Source organism: Sebastes fasciatus, chromosome 4, assembly GCF_043250625.1.
Source record: "Sebastes fasciatus isolate fSebFas1 chromosome 4, fSebFas1.pri, whole genome shotgun sequence".
Lineage (NCBI taxonomy): Eukaryota > Metazoa > Chordata > Actinopteri > Perciformes > Sebastidae > Sebastes > Sebastes fasciatus.
The window spans coordinates 9,390,737-9,412,281 of NC_133798.1; the positions used below are offsets into that span (position 1 = coordinate 9,390,737).

At 38.9% G+C, this 21,545-nt stretch overlaps 2 protein-coding genes across 3 annotated transcripts; one reads left to right on the forward strand and one right to left on the reverse strand.

Moving 5' to 3' along the window:
- Window positions 1–1,138: 1,138 nt before the first annotated feature.
- On the forward strand, window positions 1,139–8,788 carry atp6v1e1a (ATPase H+ transporting V1 subunit E1a). Its single transcript, XM_074631868.1, has 9 exons — window positions 1,139–1,299; window positions 2,127–2,192; window positions 2,289–2,398; window positions 4,230–4,296; window positions 4,687–4,776; window positions 4,855–4,923; window positions 5,073–5,167; window positions 5,297–5,384; window positions 7,026–8,788. The coding sequence occupies exons 1-9, from the start codon at window positions 1,267–1,269 to the stop codon at window positions 7,086–7,088; spliced, it is 681 nt and encodes a 226-aa protein (XP_074487969.1). The 5' UTR covers window positions 1,139–1,266; the 3' UTR covers window positions 7,089–8,788.
- slc25a18 (solute carrier family 25 member 18) lies at window positions 8,786–17,932 on the reverse strand. Of its 2 annotated transcripts, XM_074631866.1 has the most exons (11): window positions 17,795–17,932; window positions 17,021–17,065; window positions 16,308–16,672; window positions 15,900–16,025; window positions 14,463–14,518; window positions 14,140–14,230; window positions 13,276–13,391; window positions 12,114–12,300; window positions 11,306–11,460; window positions 10,323–10,398; window positions 8,786–10,218 (listed from the first exon to the last, which is right to left on the reverse strand). In XM_074631866.1, exons 3-11 carry the CDS (start codon window positions 16,325–16,327, stop codon window positions 10,077–10,079), a joined length of 969 nt encoding a protein of 322 aa, XP_074487967.1. In that variant the 5' UTR covers window positions 16,328–16,672; window positions 17,021–17,065; window positions 17,795–17,932; the 3' UTR covers window positions 8,786–10,076. The 2 variants fall into 2 exon arrangements, with proteins under 2 accessions (XP_074487967.1, XP_074487968.1); XM_074631867.1 differs by lacking the exons at window positions 17,021–17,065; window positions 17,795–17,932 and having other exon boundaries at window positions 15,900–16,022; window positions 16,308–16,478.
- Window positions 17,933–21,545: the final 3,613 nt, after the last annotated feature.

Sequence of the window (21,545 nt, forward strand, 5' to 3'; positions counted from 1 at the left end):
CCATCTTAGTCCCAGCTTTAAGTTCTATGTGGGAACTACATGGGGACTACATGGGCTGAAATATGGGTTGTAAGTGGGTTTGTCCACAGTTTCCATGTTGGCCCCATGCCAGTTACCCTTGTGGGTTTCATGCAGGAGTACACTGGTTGTTTTATGGGCCCAATCTGGGCAACATAAACCAAAACCCAATCTCTAATTTCCCAGTAGTGACCCACCTAGGAACCACATTGGTAGCCCACTTGGGGGAGCCCATGTGGGACCTATTTAGTTGACTCAACTGGGCCCCATTTGCGTTGCCCATTCTGAGCCCATACACTAATTTCCCATTAGTGACCCAACAAGAACCCACATTAGTTGACCCACATGGGCCCCAGATAAGATGCCCATTTTGGGCCCATACCCAGTTGGTACCCAGGTACCCCCAGCATAACCCATGTGGGGCCCACATAACACACACAGGCCCGGCCAGTTGAGGAGTTTTTTTTTTCTTTTTCATATATATATATATATATATATATGTATATATTTTTTTTCCCTTTGCCTCATAACTAAATAAAATAAAATGAAATATGGATAAAACAAAATGGGGAGAAAAATAAATTAAAGAAAGAAAAAAAAGAAAGAAAGAAAAAAATAAAAATAAACAAACAAATAAACAAACAAACAAAGAAAGATCAATATCATGTGACTGTGTACAGTGTGTGCGTTTGAGAGGGGTGGGGGTGGCTGGCTGTCAGTCAGGGTGCAAATCAAATTAAGGCAAAAAAGAATAAGATAAAATAAAGTAAAATAAATATAAATAGGTAGATAGATAGAAGTAAAAGAATGATGGCTAAAAGGATGGTGTTTAATAGGGTGATGGATAAAAAGATTATGTTTTAAAAGAGAATGATGGATTAAAAAAGGGTAATGTGGTTGTATGTGGTGTGTGGACTGTAACTGGAGTTAAATGCAATCATCATCATTTGAAAACATTGTAGCAGGTGTGTGCCTTTATCCTATAATGAGAGTGGAGATGATAGAAATGGGGAGGGATCGCCCTGAATAACCTCACTGGTTCCAAGGAATTGACCTAGTGAGAGGAATCTGTATCTTATTTTGAAAGTTATGACCGGATGTTGTGTGTCACTAGCTCGACGTGAATGCAACCAGAAGTAGTAGTATATCTTCTCTAACTGTTTCTCTGCTGGACCGCACATACAAGTTGTCGGAAAGACTTCTTACTTTTACAGTCTTGCATTCAACAAAACATATTAAAGAGCAGACATGGCGCTCACCGACGCTGACGTACAGAAACAGGTAAAGTAGACAATGTTAGACTATATAAAGTTTAACCACTGACAGTTATAACTTTAGTTAGCTAAACACACACGTTGACGCTAGCTAACGGGCTAAAACATGAACTACAGTTGCGTTGAGCTGCTTAATTATTATTATTATGCTCTAACTTTCGAGGTTGTTGCTAAACTCAATAACGTTACAGTGTATTTTATGTTTGGTTGGGTTGTTTTTGGTCATATGACAGAGAGTTGTGTTAGCTGTTAAGTCATCACACGTCTGGCTACAAGTTATAACCTGAACCTTCCCTGTCACAGCCTGGTTACTCCTTTATGGGTAGTCCAAATCATTTAGACTTTCTAGAGTTAGAAAGTTAGCATGAACTTGAATCTGGATTTGAAGGAATTATTTTGTGTTTGTCTCTTAGTGCAACTCCCTTTTTTTATTATTATTATTTTATTATTATTTTATTTATCACATCTACCCTACCTATTTTACAAGTGCAATTACCTCTGTTTACATTACATCTATTTTTACATTTTATTTATTACATCTACCCTACCTATTTTACAAGTGCAATTACCTCTTTACATTACATCTATTTTTATATTGTATACTTCTAGTGTAACACTTCTGCTTATATTTATTTATTACATCTACTTTACCTGTTTTATTTGCTTTACAACTGTGTGTGTGTTTTACCTGTTATATATGTTTTATCTGCCTCGTTTAGTCTTGTCAAGTATTTGTTTTAAAGCACTGACCAGAAGTGGCAACTGTGAATCTCGTTGTATTTAATGCAATGACAATAAAGCTTTCTATTCTATTCTATTGTATTCCTGTGGCAGATCAAGCACATGATGGGCTTCATTGAGCAGGAGGCCAGCGAGAAAGTTGAGGAAATTGACTCTAAGGTAATTGAAGTCTGTCAGTCAGTCTTGTGATTTGTCCTCCTTGCAGTGACCTGTTATAATACAATAGGTTCTTGTCAAACCCATGTGTGTTTACAGGCGGAGGAAGAATTCAACATTGAGAAAGGTCGTCTGGTGCAGACTCATAGGGTGAAAATCATGCAGTACTATGAAAAGAAGGACAAGCAGATTGAACAACATAAGAAAATGTGAGTTATTGGGTCATGTGTTGCCAGTTCAGGAATGAATAGCTATTGGTATGGAGGACGGAACCTGCCAAAGTCAAAAATAAATTAATGATTAAATAAATGACTCAGTAAATAAATAAATATGTCATTAAATGTAGCAAAAATAATATTAAAATTAAATGTAGCCATTAATTAATAATTTGATAAAATGCGATATAAATTGATATTTCTGTTTGCTTCTATATTTATTTATCTTTGTATTAATTTCCTTATGTATTTACTCTTCTGTTTAATTTTCCCTTGTATTTATTTTTTATTTATTTATTTTTGCATTCCTTTTTTTACTTTATTTATTATTATTTGTTTTATTTTTATTTTTAAATGCATGTTTTATGCATTTTTTTTAATTAATTTTTTTAATTTAAGGTTAAAGAAATACATACACATACTTGTAAAGGGACATACAGACAGCAGCAACAACATAGATAAACAAAAAAAAGAAACATAAGAAAAAGAAAAGAAAAGAAAAAAAGTACTACCCGTTGTAATAGTGCAGTGTCAAGAGAAGTTCATATTCATATACATACAACCAACCTCATATATAGATATATACATACAGTATATACATATGTCTATATCTACAACGCGCATTCATATACATATCCACTTAGACACATTCGCTTACACAATTATCTATTCTATTATACAGACAAAAATAGGACATATTTACATCACTTTAGCTGACCTTTACTGACATTATTTATTTATTAATTTTGTTTAACTCCAATCCATGCATTTATTTATTTATTTTTGCATGATTTTCCCTTTGCATTCCACCCCTTATATATTTCCAGAAACTTATATATTTCTGTATTCTTTTCTTTACACATTTCTGTGTGTCCGATGGTCAGTTTGCCGTTGTCGCTGTGCGGCGTGTTTACTGATTAATGACTACATTTATTTTTAAAGTTATTTTCACTACATTTATTGACATATTTATTTATGGAGTCATTTATTTATTTATTTATTCATTTATTTTTGGTTTTGGCAGGTTCCATCCTTGATAAAAAACTATATAATTTAAATAAATATGTATCTACAAAGGGATATTTATGGGGAAATTTAGGGAAATTATAATAAAATGATTGTTCCACCCCCTTTGAGTCATTATTTGGTAGAGGCAACTTCACTGTTTTGAAGTCTTACTAAATAAAGACAAACATTAGTAGCTTTCCCACATCATGTATACAGGCACGTGGACTAGGATCCCACACTACACTATAATGAGGGTACTCATTGACCTCGAGATAATGCAACACCACAACAGGCTTGTTTTTATTGTTTGGAGCTCAGCTATTAAATGGGTTTGCCTGTTTGTGTAATTTTTGTCATTGTTGCTCTCACACTTCATCCAAATTCTTTGATTTGACTATTAACAATTTTACATTATATGAGAATTTGGCAGTCTTGGCTTGTCTTCAGATGGACTGAGAGAGGCGAGCGGGTGAACTAATATATGAGCAGTTCTTACCAGATATGTTTTTTTACTCCCCAAAAGTCTTTCAGTCACTTCGTTGCTGTTACCTTGTTGTTCTGAGGTTTTCTTTGCTATCTCCATGTCCCCTCACTTATGAATGGTTGCCTTGGTAAAGTCTGTAACAACATCGCCTTTCTGGACATGAACGTTGCCATATCTGCCTCGTAAAATCCATTCGTGGTGGCAAAGGCGTCTTAAAATCAGTGCGTTGTGAGAACGGTGTATTACGCTGAGCGGCTGTTTTATATGCGTGCTGCATCACATATTCGTGTCTGCAGATCATTTACTCGTTGACTTTTCCCTCCACTCTCACAGCCAGATGTCCAACCTGCTGAACCAAGCAAGGCTGAAGGTGCTGAAGACACGTGACGACATGATCATGGTTAGAGATCAATGCTCATATTTTACACATATTCAGTTAATATTCGACACATAACTTACTCACGTTTGCATTCAGTATATTGATAGATGCCTACAATGTATCTTATTTACAGTATAGCTACAATTGGGTGCATTATATTCTGTCCTATACACCACTGAATTAACTTCCTACATTTCTGTCGGGTTCCACCACCCAAGTACAATGAAGGTGAACGGATATTCTTTTATGGTCCTCTGATTATTGAAAAATAATATTTACTTGTCAACACAGACAAGCATTAACACAGTACTGCTTGTCTGATTCCACAGTATCAGAGTGTTTATGAGCAACAAGTTTATGACTTTAAAGTCAAATGAGTCTGTAAAACCTCTACCTGTGTTCTCGTCTCAGGATTTGTTGAATGACGCTCGTCAAAGGCTTGCAGAGATTGCCAAGGACCCTGCCAGTTACGCTTCCTTATTGGAGGGCCTGGTTCTTCAGGTAAATTCTCCAACCGCTACCGAAGGTACAGGTAAATCTCTAGGTTTGTTTTCTGAGTTGGTGCTTTTCACTTTTCAGGGATTCTATCAACTGCTGGAACCTAAAGTTACCATTCGCTGCCGACAGCAGGACGTAGAAATGGTTCAGGTGAGATTGAGCTGACTACAGTAGGGTGTTGTATGTTGTGATTATTGTAACAAGTTATTTAGGAAAGTGCAGGTGATTTTAAGAGCCTCTGCTTCTTTTGTTGAATTCATGGTAGTTGGTAGTGTTTTATAAGTCTTATTGCTTGACAGGTTGCAGTTAATAAGAACATCCCTATCTACAAAGACGCAGTGAAGAGCAACATCGTCGTCAAAATCGACCAGCAGCGCTTTCTTCCGTCAGATATGTAAGATGATTTTAAGTACTTTAACACCAACTCATAGTATCTGATTCTAAACGTATTGTCAGATTATTTTTTTATGATAAAGGCGAAAAAAAAAAACATACTTAAGATGAGTTTGGTTCTCTCATACAGCTGCGGAGGGGTTGAAGTATACAATGATAATGGGAAGATCAAGGTTTCCAACACTTTGGAGAACAGGCTTGAACTTATGGCACAACAGGTAGGTACTCTTCCTCTGCTGATATAGCTCAAATCTTTATATACACACACCTTTACATTACTGTTAATGTAGTTTCTGCTCTTTGCCTGTTGAGGGCAGCACAGCCCACTTGGCTTTCCAATGAGGTAAAGTTAGGAGAGTCAGAAGTGAGAAATGATTTAGATAATTCAGACTGGACTGTCACGCTATGCACAAATTAACTGTACTTTGGGCGTTACTTCATTGAGCAATCTTTTTAAGAATGGAGAAACACTGATTCTTCTTTTGGCTTGGATTTTAGATTCAGGTAAGACAGGATAATTCATTGTTTACTAGTTACAGTCATTGCTGTTTTGCTTTTGTAAATAATTAAACTTCATTCATCCATGCCATATGTTTAGAGTACCTGCTCTTGTCGCCGATAAACTATGAGAGGAATTAGTTTTTAGCACACTTCCCCAAATGTTTCTGCTTCCTACACGCAACTGCTGATGCAGAAAAGAGTCATGTCACTACATAGGCATCCTGTAAAAAAAATGAATTTTGAATAATAATAAACTTCCTTATGTCTGCACAAACACAGACAAACATCTTTGTCAAAATATATTCTCAGGAACTTTGATAAATCTTTTTTTCTTTTTGCAAGCAAGAAGCTTTCACTTGTCTTTAAGTTTTAGCTCTCAACTTTACTTTTACGTTACCAGCGTCATCCATGAAAATTGTAGGGAGGTTCAGGTCAGAAGTCTCAGACCTGCAGGGTCTGAGCTGTACTCTGTTATTTCTCAAAGGTTCAGCACAATCCTTCATACTTAGAGACGTTTTGTGATGGTAGAAATAAGCTGAAGAACTTTATATAGAAGTTGGAAATATAAACAAGTAAACAGGACTCATGCCTCTCAGCAGTCATGTGTTCAACCAGTCACATGACAATGTAGGTGGCGGTGTTATTTTTCTTGTTTACTTCCATTAATCGCTATAATTAGATTCTGCATTCACATGTAGAATCTGTAGGCAACGGGACAAGATTTTGGCATCGGAAGCGTTTGTAGTCTGAGTAGTATTGACCAATCACGTTTGAGCAGGCTTTGGTTGAATATAGGTAAACAGTCCATGTGAAGAGTAAAAGAGGCAGAACGCCAAAATGCAATCTGGGAACCCACTGGCTATCATCTGACGATGATTTAGCTTTTTATTGGTTTAAAATTAGCTTGTAAACTGGCTACTTGTGAAACAATCCGGTCGTACACGTCGTCTCTCAACTCCAACTCCAGTCTTACGTCTCAAGTTGCTAATTGGACTGTAAACAATGAGCAGCGCACAGAAAAGGAAGTCTTTGCCCAGATATCTGCTGGCTACATCGGAACTCCAGAAATATAGCTCCTAGCCCCCAGAGGCTTATCCGTCGTCAGACCGCTGATGGGTGCCGAGATTGTACTTCCATCAGCACAGCTCCCATAGAGAGACAATGTTTGAATCCACAAAAAAATGTTTGTCTTTATATACTATTATGATATATATTATCAGTTAACCAACCTTTATGTCCATTAAAGAAAAACAAAATTTAAGAATCTGTGTTCGTCATGTTTCTGCACTAATTTATCCAGGTTTTTCCTTTTAGTTTCTTGTGTGTACTTATTTGTGTCCTGACTTTACACCTGACAGATGATGCCTGAAATCAGAGTGAACTTGTTTGGTGCCAATCCCAACCGCAAGTTCAAGGACTAACAGTGGATGTGAAGAGAGCAGTGCGGACATGGGTGGAATATACTGTACAAGGTGACCACAGACCATCATCACAGTGACCAAGAGTCTGCACAATCACCTACTATTCATCAGGGTTAAAGAAACCCTGATTTGCTTAATGGGACGCTACTGATGTGTAATATATGTTTTTATTTTTGTACTGCGTAATAATTCAACAAGTGCACTTTTACTTATGTGTGAGTGCCTTCTATTTTACCTCTCGGGGGATGTCCAAAGGACTGCTTTAAATTGCAATGGCATTGCAAATATGTATTCCCTCAGTTGTTTTGGGAAATCTGTTGCTCTTTACTACTTAATTAATTAATGTAATCAAAGCTACATATTTAGGTCACCAAAGATTCACATTTTCCCTTCACATGCTTATTCTACATTTTTGTAAACTACAGCCTATAATGTGGTATGTTTGCCAAACATCTCTTTTTTTAAAGGTGCAGTGTGTAGGATTTGGCAACATCTAGTGGTGTAGTTGCAGATTGCAACCAACTGAGTCCCCCTACACTTACTCCTCCCTTTCCAAGACTGCTGTAATGTGAGCGCCGAGTGCAAAACCGTGGTAACGCTGTTCGCCTCGCTCAGTATGGAGGACAGAACCTGACAAAATACTGTAAATGACTCAATCAATAAATAAATAAATGTCATTAAATGTAGCAAAAATAATATTAAAAATAAATGTAGCCATTCATTAATTGATAAAATGTGACATGAATTTATTTTTCTGTTTTAATTGGCTTCTATATTTACTCTTCCGTTTGAAATGTAAAAATAAAGAAATGTATAAAGAAAAGAATACAGAAATGAATAAGTGTGGGGAAATAAATAAGGGGTGAAATGCAAAGGGAAAAATCGTGCATAAATAAATACACACATTTATAAAATAAATAAATAATGAATAAATGCAAAATACTTAAATAAAAATAAATGTAAAAATTATTAAATAATTTAAACATTAATAAGAATGAATACATGAATAAACGGGAAAATAAGACCAGAGTAAATAAGGGAATTAATAAAAAGATAAAGAGGCAAATTAAAACAGAAATATTAATTTATGTCACATTTGATCAATTTATTAATGGCTACATTTATTTTTTATATTTTTGCTGCATTTAATGACATAAATTATTTATTTATCGAGTCATTTATTTATTCATTTATTTTAGATTTTGGCATGTTCCGTCCTCAATAGCTCAGAGGCCATCCTTAACATTATTACACTACTTAAGGAACACTGGAAGTCATACAGCGGCTGACAGTACCACAGTTTTGCACTCTGTGGCTCACATTCCTGCAGTATCACAAGCGTGCAGAGAACTACGGTGGCCTTGTGTTATCGTTGAAATGCAAAAGGCTCTCTCTAGAGCCAGTGTTTGGTTTGTCCGTTCTGGGCTCCTGTAGAAACATGGCGGAGCAACATGGTGGACTCTGTGAAGAGGACCTGCTCCCTGTGTTGATACGAAGGGCTCATTCTGAGCTAATGAAAACACGATTCTTAGATTCTGGTGATTATACACTAATGAAAACATAGATCTCCCGAAATGCTACACACTGTTCCTTTAAACAGTTTGACTGCGTGTGGACAGCGAAAGGATGTTTACGCATTGTTGTGATGCACTTAACATACGGAAACCAAAGAAATAAATGTGTGTGACACAGAAAAATGAGCACGTATGAGATATCTTTATTTACAGCTTGTAAACAAACCGTTTACTCAGGCTATGTTCACTCTACAATGAGGAAAATGTAGTAGCCTACTGTAGGTACACTAGCCACATCGAACTGTGTCTTGCATTAAAAATGTAAAAAAAAAGCTTTCTTTTAGTGTCACCCAGTGGACTTTAGTAATGGCAAACCATTGGCCAGACAAGGTGCCATAGTCCCTCCATGGGTCTAACAAATAGAATTGTCCTCGCTAAGGTGGACTCAAGTACCAAATACATTTTTCAATTCATTTAAGACTTTACAGTTTTTATGCTTTAGAAACTATCAGCAATTATAAGGCTTGAAATGCATTTTTTTGTAGTTATTGTGCACACATAATTTGAAGCAATGTATTTTTACGTGTAGCTAAGCAGTAAAATCAGCTTCTCGCAGGTTTTATTGAAAACCCTTCCAAGCTGTGTGTGGAGAGGAGGAAGTCAAGGCTATGAGACAGTGGCCGAGCAGTCTAACCTGTGGCCTTTAGGCAGGAAGTGAGCTGTGTGTTAGGGTATATTGTACGGTAATGCCAGGATTAAAGCATTACCGTCAGATTAGCAAATGACCTTAGAGTTTCTGGCAGACAGCGCCTCCCAATCCACTGAAGGAATCCAAGATTACAACTCAGACCTCACGGATAGAGTGGGAGGAACGCATAACAGTAGGCAGAAGCAGATTAAGCTCCTTTTTCCAGAGAAATACATCAAACATTGAAATCCAAATGACATTTGAAGTCAAACGTTACGCAATCTTAGCTTTTGATGGAGATCGAAAGGGGATTTGTCACTTACATAGGATGATGCGCAGTTCTTCGTCGTGACCACACAAATGGTCAGATTGGCATTTTAGTTAGAAGCCTCAAACAACATGCAGTAGCTCTCTTTTAACAACCAGACAGAATAATCTCTCTCGGGTGAAAGTCCCAGACATATTGCAGCATGCACACCGGGATAACCCAGACAACTTTGGGTCATATACCCTCAGATTAGTCACACACATACACAGGACCCTGTTTAACCTACGGGACCCTGTTGACAGCATGTAAAAACCTAGAGAAACATGATTAGTGTGAACCCGTTTAGTCCACATATTAGTAAATAGATCCTCTTCATATCTCAGACCATTCCTCTTCCTTTGGTTAGCAGATTGTGGCCTTATTTCCCTCTCTCCGTATTCACCGTTCACTCAGTTGTGTCATTCATTCACTGCAGATTAAAGCAGCGACACAGCCACCACCACCAATGCCAAGCACCGCTATCCCAGAAAACCTAGCACCGTCTCCCCTACCCCTAGAAAGTAGACACCCTGCGCAATGCCAAAAAGAGGAGCGATGACCAGAGCGCGACATGTTGCACCCTTCAGGAATGCTGATGGACCCTCTCGCGTCATGATACGCCTGCAAAAGTACACAGACAAGACAATGGGAGAAAAACAATGAAAGAAAGGCTCTTTACACAATATTTAGCCAACAAATGTTTTCTTAATAGACTGAAATCTTACCGTGTGCAGTCAACGATTCCTTTGTATGTGTCCTCCCCCTCACCTTTTTGCAAGGTCTGCAGACGAGTCTTAATGACTGTACAGGCATTGAAAACACAGAAGTGTACCTTCATTACATCAGCTCAAAGAACAGTTAAAGCAAACAGTAGCCACTGTGGCCACAAATGACAATCCCAGGATAATGGTAAATGCTAACATATATTGTGTAATAATAACACAAGAAGAGAAGTCAAAAACTCAGTGAACTGAATGAAATTAATGAATGAAAATCTAAGGAATCTATTGGTACCAACCGTGTCATACTAGCTTGTCACGAAGGAGGCTGAATAACGCTCAAGTCAGCACACTGACACACTGGGGGCTGTTGTTGCCTGTTGGGCTTGAGTTTACCATGTCTGTCATGATTTGAACATATCATTAATGCTAAATGCAGTACCTGTGAGGGTTTCTGGACAATATTTGTCATTGTTTTTCATACATATGCATAAAGCAAGCATATTTGCCCACTCCCATGTTGATAAGAGTATGTGTGACTGCAGCTGGCAGTGATGATAAGTGTCTGAAATCTGAGTATCTATTATAAAGCGAGTAGAGAATGAGGGAGTGACTTTGGACCACAGCAATATCTATCTAAAGTTCGCTAACCTTTGCGACCATAAGCTACTGGTAATACCAGAACAAGTGAGGCTGTAGCGCCAAAACCTCTGAGTGTATTGAACTGAGCAAGGTTGTATTTTTATTGCTTATGAATTCAACTTTTCATTTGTAAGAGGAAAATTGTGTTATTTCATCTTTCAAAAGTTGCATAGTTAGGCTTTAAAGTATTTCCATTAAACTGTTATGAATTGGAGCGAAGCATTGCAACACCGGGTGTGTGTATACATTTGCTATCTCGGTGAGTAACAGATGCTTAAATCCCCATTCCCACCTCACCTTCTGCCCTACCATCTCTCTAACTTGGTCTGTTTCTTTCTCCCACTCACCATCCAGTGGTGTTACAGCCACAGCTGCCACTGAGCCTGCGCCGCAGCCTGCCGCAAAGGACTGCCAGAATGGCGCCCGAGCCTGTGCATCGTCTCGGCCCAGCGCGTTTAGGTTGGCAAACAGCGGGAAGTAGATCATTGAGAAGGGGACATCCCTGAAAAATAGGATTTTAAAAAATGGTTAGATTAAGGAAAATAATCTAAGAGAGAAGTTGTATAGGCATATAGAAATAAATGGGATGGACTGAAAACAAAGTGGGAGAAGCTGAAGTCACGGGGTGGGAAGCAGGGAGAGAGAAAGAGACATGGCCCCATTCAACTGCAGTATATCAGCCAGACATAGCTGCAGGAATCTATTGATCAGTTTTGATTGGCAGAGGTGACAGGAAATACAACCGACGCAGTGTGAGTTATGCAACGTAAAATCAACTCATTAAAGCAGTGATGGCAGAGTTGAATGAAAGGAGAGACAGAGCCGGAGAACACAAGTAACACTGTGCATGGTCATGGACACGATATTTTTAAAGGTTTCCAAACATGAGAGCAAAGTAAAAAACGTGCATAACGTTATGGACTGAGAGACACTAGTGAGATGAAGAAGACAATAAAGTATAATGGAGACATTATCCTTTTCTCCTGCTGCTGTATTTATGTTAACAGCATATCACTGTGGTTTGCCTCAGTCTCAGTCTGGCTTTTTAATTTAGTTGTAAAATAGTAGGCGTTAAAAGTAAAACAGACAAGTATAACAAATTATCATGCATTGTGAGTATGTGTGTGTGTGTGTTTATGTCTTTGTGTGTATGACCTCACTAAGGTAGCTCCTGCCCCCCTGTAGAGGCCCGCCAGTCCTCGAGTCTTCAGCAGCTCCCTAGTGATGCTGGTGGCTGTGGGCCGAGGCGGAGGGTTCCGTCGTGCTGGTGGGGGGGCCACCAATGATGGAGCTGGACCAGGGGCAGCAGCCTGAGACGGAGTTGGAACAGGCTTCTGGGCAGCTGATAGTCAGACACAGAATGTCCCAGGTTAGAAAACACATGCAAGCGAATTTAATCCTGCAGCCATCACTGTTACTGAACAAAAGATGGGCTACCAACCTTTGGTTTTCCCATTTTTTGACAAAAAAAGTAAATGGGAAGTTTGCCAAAAGATGGCTGCTTTCATCTTTCACATTTATAAACAATATGTGAGCGCTCACATTGGGTCTGATTTAATGAGAGGTATGGTACCTGTATGTGACTTAGGTTACATCAAATCAATCTTAGTATAAATATAAGATAAGATGGATTTTTCAGAGTTGATTTATTCCTGAATAGGATTTTCCAAGATGTCAGTGCATTGCATCCTTTTACACTGACTGCATCTTGATATTTGTACAAAGATCAAGACAAACATTGAAAAAAACAACAAAAAAAACATTAAAGGGAAACTACAGCCATTTTCAAAATTAATTCATGTTATTCCTTTGGTCTAAGACAGTCCAAAAAATATTAGTAAACATGAACGACTCTCTCCCTAATCAAAAAACTAGAGTGTTAAAACTCAAACTTGTGCTGTCATAAGGTATTAAGTGTGGAGCTGCTCCATAGACAATGAATGAGGAGAGATGTTCTAGATGGCACAGAGAGCACCCAGGGGAATGTTCTGAGTATATGGGAACATTTTCTGTTTCACAACTGATAACACTAACACTATAACACTAATAGATTAAAGCTCATTTGGGTATAAAAAAGAAAAATCTGTGAGTCCACAAAATCAGTCTCCCATTCATTATCTATGGAGCAGCTCCAGACTTTATACCTTATGACCCAATCACAAGTTTGAGACCTACTTCTCTGGTTTCTGGCTTTGAGAGAGAGGAGCTCATGTTGTAAGTATTAATTGAACCATCCATGGCGGAAATGCCATGGAAATAACATATTGGAATTCTTAATTTGGGTGGTGTTCCCCTTTACATCCAGTGACTAACTCACCAAGCCTTCCTGCATCCTGCAACTGGATCTTTAGAAACTCCATGGGAGTGGTGACTACCACCTGACAGGTCCCGGCCCCACACCCTGCCAGTACCTCTCCCCACAGGGGCAAATGCCTGTACGCACAATAGAGTGTCAATAAGAGATATACAGAATTAACAAGCTTCTGTAATAACAGGTCATGATTGGATTAAGATTAGTTAGTTTTCTCGCCAGATTTTGCCAAAGCACTCTGCAAATCCAGCATATCAACAAATACTTATATTACTAATTGACCCTGGATGAGGTATTTGTAAGACTATGACAAATATTTGTTTATTAAAAAAACAGTACTGTAATGCAATGAATTTAAAGGTAGCTTCTAGGGCTGTCAAAGTTAATGCGATAATAACGCTTTAATGCAAATTTGTTCTTACATCACTAATTTCTTTAACGCAACTTGTGATTTTTAGGTTGTAGCAGGCTCAGGTTTAAAGCTAGTGTAAAGATACTGGCATCATGAAACTAGAAAACATCAGGAAACCATTGGTACTAACCATGTCATACTAGCTTGTTAGGAAGGAGGATAAATAATGCTCCAAACTGGTATGGCAATTTTCAAGTCTTTTTTTCAGGTCCCTTGACCTCTGACCTCACAATATGTGAATGAAAATGGGTTCCATGGGTACCCCCGAGTCTCCCCTTTACAGACATGCCCACTTTATGATAATCACATGCAGTTTTGGGCAAGCATAAAAATGCATAACAAATGCGCGATTAATATGCGATTAATCGCGATTAATTGCGATTAAATAATTTAATTGATTGACAGCCCTAGTAGCTTCATTATGTGATGTATCATTGAAGGGTGAAAAATTAATTTACCCGTCCTTAGAAAGCTTCTGTCTGAAGACGTCATTGGCAGCCAGCTTGATGGCTTTTTCTGGTGTAACAAGAGTGAGATTCACCGCTGCACCTGGAAAAGACAAACAGGCTGATGACACGCAACACTCTCCACTGAGGTACACGAATAGAGCGAATTTATACAGCAGCTTATGGCTCACGTCTAATAGCAGTAGACACTGGTTATTAAGGCAAAAAGATCGAAGGCTCACAAGAGAAACAACAGCGTAGGTGGCCAGATTAAGCTTATAGTAAAGCACAGTTGTAGTGTTGTTTGTCACGGGGATTAGAAATGCAAAGAATACCTCTGTAGCATCCAAAATAGCCCTCCGAGCGTATCGTCTTTGCCAGGCAGTCCAGCCTTTGAAGACAAAAAAGAAGGCAATTTACATTAGTCTGTTTTTTCATTAGGGTCATAGAATACACCATAACAATGTTCATATGTCATATGTTCATATTTCACCATTAACTCTTTTGACATACATTTAGGTCAAGTCAATATTATTATGCTTCATTTTTAAGCATCATCGCTGGCCTGACCTTTACCCAAATACACCCTCTGTTCTGTCACAACAACAAACTGAACAGAGACCAGTGCTGTTAATGTACTGTAGCAGTTCTGTTGAAATTGTCTTTTTTTTTCTTTGCAAAGAACAGAAAAGAAATCCAACCTCGTGATTGGGCCTGGAAGTGAAGTTATCCGAGCAATTTTTCCATGTATGACTCACAGTGGAAAACCGCAGTCTAAAAAGCGCTGGTTAACACAGGATGGCCACACCCAATCAGACGGCAGTATTGATGCTCACCAGATGTGCGCAGTTAAAAAATTCAGGGTCAGCGAGTCTTTTAAGGACACAGAATCTGTCTTTGTCTCTGCATCTCTTCAAGTGAATGAATATGAAATATGTTTAGTGCATTCGTTTGCTCTTTTGTCTGGTTACGGTTACCACAGCGGTTCATCAAAACAGTACTGTGTCTACTGTATACAGCCATTCCCCTGATATAACCCCATGAGTGAGTTTTGTACAAACTCACAAAAACACTGGGCATAATATGGGAAGTGTGTGTAAAGCTGTGCTGCTCCACCCTCTGAGATTCAGTGGAAAAGTATGTGAGTCGGCTTCAGCTAAATAATTCTGTCTCAGATAAGAGAGTGCTGTTAACCAGAGAGCACATTTAGGTAACATTCATCACCAGCAGATATTCTGAAATGGTTTTACAGTTCAGAGACTTTGACATTGGTTAGATTGGCATGCAGAAACAAAGATTTGTCTGTAGCCCTTCCCTAACTTAAAGGCTAACATTCCCATCAATCTCAGCCATTTCTCCCTTTTTTCCACACTAACTGACGCCCCAGAGATACCATGTGATACCAACGTTGCTTTACAATTGGCTCACGAGCCTTGTTAGAAATGGAAACCAAGCGTCAGATATCCGCCACAGAAATAAACAAAACATTAATTTTGGACCCGCCAAAGTTTTTATAATGATTAATTCATAATCAGTATTTCTTTCAGGAAAAGCCATACTTTTATTCGGCACCTTTCTAAAGGCTCGGTAGATGTTTTTGTTTTTTTCGTCTGCATAAAATTTTTATCAATAAGACCTTTAAGATCGATAAAGATGAATTTAGAGGCTTTTTTTCCAATAACAACTATTAAAAAGTATTGTTCAGGGATGCTAAAACAAGAATAAAAGCGTATATGCATCGGGTTAACTCAGACCAGGGGAGCGCTACTCACATTCCTTTGTAGACTTGGACGCCCTGCTGGTTCTGTAGGCGGGTCTTGGCCAGGTCAATAGGAAATACACATGTCACACCAACCAGGCCTGCCACGCCCCCATTAATCAGCTTAGCAGGGAGGCTGCTGAGGGATCAACATAGACACACGCACACATGCATGCACAGCCCCATTTAAACGTGGTCACCAAGCAACAGGAGCCATGCAAATGACACATCCGTTCATGGACCAAAATACAAATAAAGCGGACGCATCAACCACAAACACACAAACACACACACACACACACACACACACACACACACACACACACACACACAAAGAGAGTGTAAAAGCCCAGCATTAACCCAGCTGCTGCTTCTTTAGTGAATACATTTCTACATTAAGCTAAACAGACACGGTACTTACCTAACTTTCTTCTCCGCCATCCTGCTTGTGTTTCGGCTCCAGGCCCACTACTCCTCTCCTCCTCCTCCTCCTCGAACTACCCCTCCTCTTCGTCTTCCTTTTCCTCTTCCTCTTCCCTCCCACACTTTGGCACGCAGCCCAAAGTAGTCACCACGGCTCAACCCTCACCTGCCCACCCACGCCACAAATGCAGCTCACTGCGTCTTTTGATTTGGCAGTAATGGACCGCCTTCTTCTTCTTCACCCTGGATGCCCTTTTTTTTTCTGTCGTGGCCAAAACCACCAATGTTGGATCTGTGTCTTCTGGCCAGCCTTTCTGCGTTGTTGTACCTCACACCGAAACCCAATCTCGACTGTCCCACTGCCTGGAAACACAAACCACATGCAGTTAATACGGATTAAATAACTCCAAAGAGTATAAGTGAGACCAATGCTTCTCTGTTCTATATGGCGCTTGTCTTTCTCAAAGCCCTGTTGAATAAACATTTGTGATGGCATTATAAGGCGGCCTTTGTGATGGAGGATTGACACACCTCACATTAACTATAAGAGTATCAAATCCAGATTTAGTCATTCATAAATGCGAATAGCTGCATATCCCAAGAGTCTACCTCACTGAGACAGAACATCTTGAGTCTCTCTAATCTGCCAGCTAAAAGGGATAAGAGTATTTGATCTAGCAAGGAGGGCAGAACTGAAAATGAGGGGCTTACCGGTATTCTTTTACAGCAATTGGAAATCCAGCATTTAACAAAGGACTGAAAAGGAGATTTGAATGGAAGTTGGAAAATTAGTTAGACATGTTTTTTTTCTTCATTTGTCCTGGAAGTATAATAGTTTGCAGTCTAGCCCTGAGAAGATAATACAGATGCTGTTGAAACCTTATCTTGGGTTCACAGCTCTTGCTTTCTTTTACTGTTTCTTCCATTATTTTTCTGCCTTTTCCCCTCCTGACTTCCCCCTTCCCTCAGCTCCCTAATTAATCTCTCTCTTAATCTCTCCACCTCCATTCCGCCTCTATTTTTACCACTGTAAACCTTCAGGAATGGCTATCCTCGCCTGCCTCTCGCCTGAGAGTAACGGAAACTATCAATTCTTGTTCTTCCTCTCATCTTGATTCGTACAATTTTCCATCACCTCAACTTTTTCCTCACCAATTTTTTTAATGTGCCCTTTATACTCTGTCTTTTCCATTGCTGGGTCCTAGTCACATTCTACACATGCCTTTCACTGAGCCTCTTTCTGTGAAACTTTCTTTCTGCTCAGCTCCATTCACACACAGTAGTGACCCTGCCAAAACACAGACAAGGGTGCCTCACCCCAAGCCAACCTCCAGCTCCCAGACCTCTGTTTCCCCCAAAAACTTGCACTGGAACACCTCTCGCTCGCACAGCTCACACAGCACAAGCCCCCACGAGACAGCTTTCAAAAAACTTCCATTTTCATCCAGCATAGAGAGATATAGCAGTGGGGAGTGGGGGTCTTACCTCTGTCGGTGCATCCCACAGACAGGATCAAGCTGTCCACTTTCCTTTCACTTCAACAATGCATGCAGCAATGGTAGTCAAGCGAGAGCGATCTGAGAGAGCCAGCCGCCACTCAGGGGCCGTTGCACAAACACCAGCATTGTCCTGCTGCCTAAGTCCCTCCCTCTCGTGGTGACTCCCTGTGTGACAGAGCCCCGGCAACACAGCTCTGCACTAACACAACTCGACATAAACTCATGCTGCTGCCACAACGCACACAACTAATACTCACAGTTGTAACTCACTGTGTATTGAATCTAAGAATATATATATACAACATGAACAAAAAAGGCTGCCCATGATCAGTAATGAGCTCTCTATTCAACAGTTCCAGCATTACATAATACCTCTAGGCACATTGAATTACTCAAATGTTCACAGACTTACAATTACTACCAAGGTAACAGTGATATACACCAATATGATTATCACCGTTTGGGACATTTTATTTATTTATATTGGGAAAGATGTCAGATTAGGTAATTAAAGGGCAAGACAGTTATGTAAGGACATCAACAAAAAGAGCATGTGACTGCCACAGCAACCACTCACTGCCCCTAAACTATTTTTTTCATGAGCATTGATTGATGTATTGATTCCTGTTGATGGAAAAACAATTACTATCAGTGATCATTTCTCTCATCGGCAGGGAAAAGCTTTCGTTAAAGATGATATTTTCTAAGTTGGCTGTCACATTTTTAAAGCACTTGGTTGCACCATGTATGCACTGTTAACACATTTTTATTTGTTGTGAAAATAGAAAACTTCTTGTGCCCTATATATTAATATGTAGCATTTACCTCGGTGAAAGGATGCCTGTCTGTTCATGCCACTTTTAGTCTTTTAGAGAACTATTTAGACTGAGGATAAAAAAGCCTTTATTAGATAAAATTATAAATGGTTTCTAAATGTCCACTGGAAAAATACAGAGGAATAAACTTGTAAAAATGTGTTTTTAAAAAATGCATGAAACAAAAGCAATCAGTCTTCTACACCAGTGGTTCTCAACCAGGGGTCCTTGAGGGAGTTCCATGTGGTCACCAGAAAAAAAAGGAATAGTTTATTATCACTATTTATTTCACTATAGAAGTGAACCCAGTGTTATTAAGAGTCATAAGCTTGACTATTCTGATCGTAGGTTTCACTTCCTCCACGGTTATCTCCTCAGATGTCATTGACAACTATAGAATTCTGGTCTTAATCATATCTAACTACCAAAATCTCCTCATATGGAAGTCCCTGAAGCAAAATCTAATAATAAATAGGGGTCCATGACCTAATGTGTGTCAATTTAGGGGTCCTTGACACGAAAAAGGCTGAGAACCAATGTTCTACACTACATAAATTACTAATATGTGGATCAGAGATACCAGTTATCTCCTCTCATTATACAGAACCTTAGCACAGTGGTTTTCAAAGTGGGGTCCAGGGACCCCAAGGGGTCCATAAGGGGGGATCCAGGGGGTCCCCAGTAAAAAGGTGAATCGTTTATTTTCACTATCCATAAATGACACAATGACAGAATGTATGACTATTTTGGTCATGGGTTTCATACACTTTCTCTAATAAAACATCTAAAAGAAAAAATCCTATCAGATGGAGGACCCTAGGACAAAATCTTATCAAATGGGGGTCCGTGGTCTAGTTTGTGTGAGTTGAGGTGTCCTTGATGTGAAAAAGTTTGGGGACCACTGCCCTAGCTTACTGAAACATCCCAAGTAAGGAAACAAAAGTTTTTTTTTTGTTTTTATTATTTTATTTTAACAGGCAAAATGTGGCCCCTATGTTAATATATAGTGAAAAGCATAAGGCAGACCAACATGCCCAGTCACATATGCACACACATTTGCTATTTTGTCGCTGAATGTGTAACAAAACCACGACAGCACACTTTTGAAATTAAAAGCTCTGTTGGGAAGTAAAACCACAAACCTGACAATTGTAAAAGTATAGAAATATTATCAGGAAAATATAAGTTAAGTATCAAAAGTAAGCTAAAAGTACACATTATACAGAGTGGAAGCTGCTTGTGATATATTTTTTGTATATTATCAATAAGTTACCACTAATGCATTTAAGAAGCATTTTAATATTGTAGCTGGTCAAGGGGGAGCAAATTCGAATGACTTATTACTACTATACTGTTAGATAGCGTAATCGATAATAGTGCATCATACTTTATAATGTGATTTTATATTTTATAAGTATAAGTACAAAATAGCATGTATAGTATGCCTAAATTGTACTTAAGTACAGCACATGAATATGTCCCTCTGGTGTCCTACCCTGGGGACAGAAAAACTAAATTATTGGGGGTTTATTTTGGTTCACTATGGATGTATGGATTTCTCCGAAACTCCACAGTCTTGCAAGTCAGGTGTACTGGAGCCTCAATAAAGACCACCAGTGTAATTGTAACTGGGAATGACTGGCAATCTGACCAGGGTGGTTCCCTATATTCTGCCCAATCCACAAGATAGACAATTGTTTGCACTCACAGAAAAGGTTAACCATTGCTTTATTTACCAGCCATGTTTGTGCTAATGATTTAACTTGGTGGCTCTTCTTTGGGGTTTTGTATTTCAATGGGCCACCATCATTGCCTGGGTAACAACACATAGTAAGAAGATAAACTCCATGATCCTAAAACAGAATAAATAGCAGTGATGAAATGAATAATTTCCATACTGTAGGGAGCCTTCTTGATAAATAAAGTTAATTTGGATTCAAGGACAAAAAAAACTGAAGGCTAGTAGGCTAGTATTTAAAGATACAGTACACTCGCAATAGCATCCCAAATTTCCTCCCATCTACCAACATAACACACTGAATTTGAGTTGAGTTTGAACGTTAAGCTCGCCCATGTAACTCAGTTTTACACCAAGAATCGCTGGATTGCTCTGTTGCCTAGTGACATCACAACCTTACATGGGACTGATGTTCCATAGGGACCCAAAAATTGTGCTGTCATTATACTGACAGCACTGTGATGGCTGACCACTGTTGTCAACTACAGTTGAGGAGATAACCGTGGAGGAAGTGAAACCTATGATCGGAATAGACTGATCATAGGTTTCACTTCCTCCACCTATGATCAGAATAGTCACTCTTAGGACTCTACTACTCACATTAGGCTAATTTCTATTAATTAAATAGTGAAAATAAACTATTCCCCATTTTTCTGGGGACCCCCTGGAACTCCCTCAAGGACCCTTGGGGGTCCCCGGACTCTTGATTGAGAACCACTGGACTAATGAATGAATAAAGTCACAACGAGTAGTCTTCAGTTTGAGTGAAAATCTGTGTACACTCTGCCCTCCATTGCACATGGGATGTACTGCAGCGGTAACCTAATTTCAATGGCAGTTTACCCACTCTATAGCCCTTTTAGCAGCAGGACCTGAGGTTGGTGATGATGGCTGCTGAGTCAGTCTGACCAAGACTTTGATCTAATGTAATAATAATGAAAAATAAGTTCAGAGACTTGTAGAATATACATGTATCTCAAGGTCATTTTAATTTGTCTGTATTACAACTGTGTAGATGTGATCGTAAATATCAAGAAACATGAAAGCTGCTGTTCATTGATTTTTTAATGTTGATCTTCTAAAGCTTTAAACTCTACACAACACACTTTGTCTGTGTTGTATGGAGGACCACAAGAGTAATAGTACATTTAATTGATTAATAACTTATTGTAACTAATTGCCTA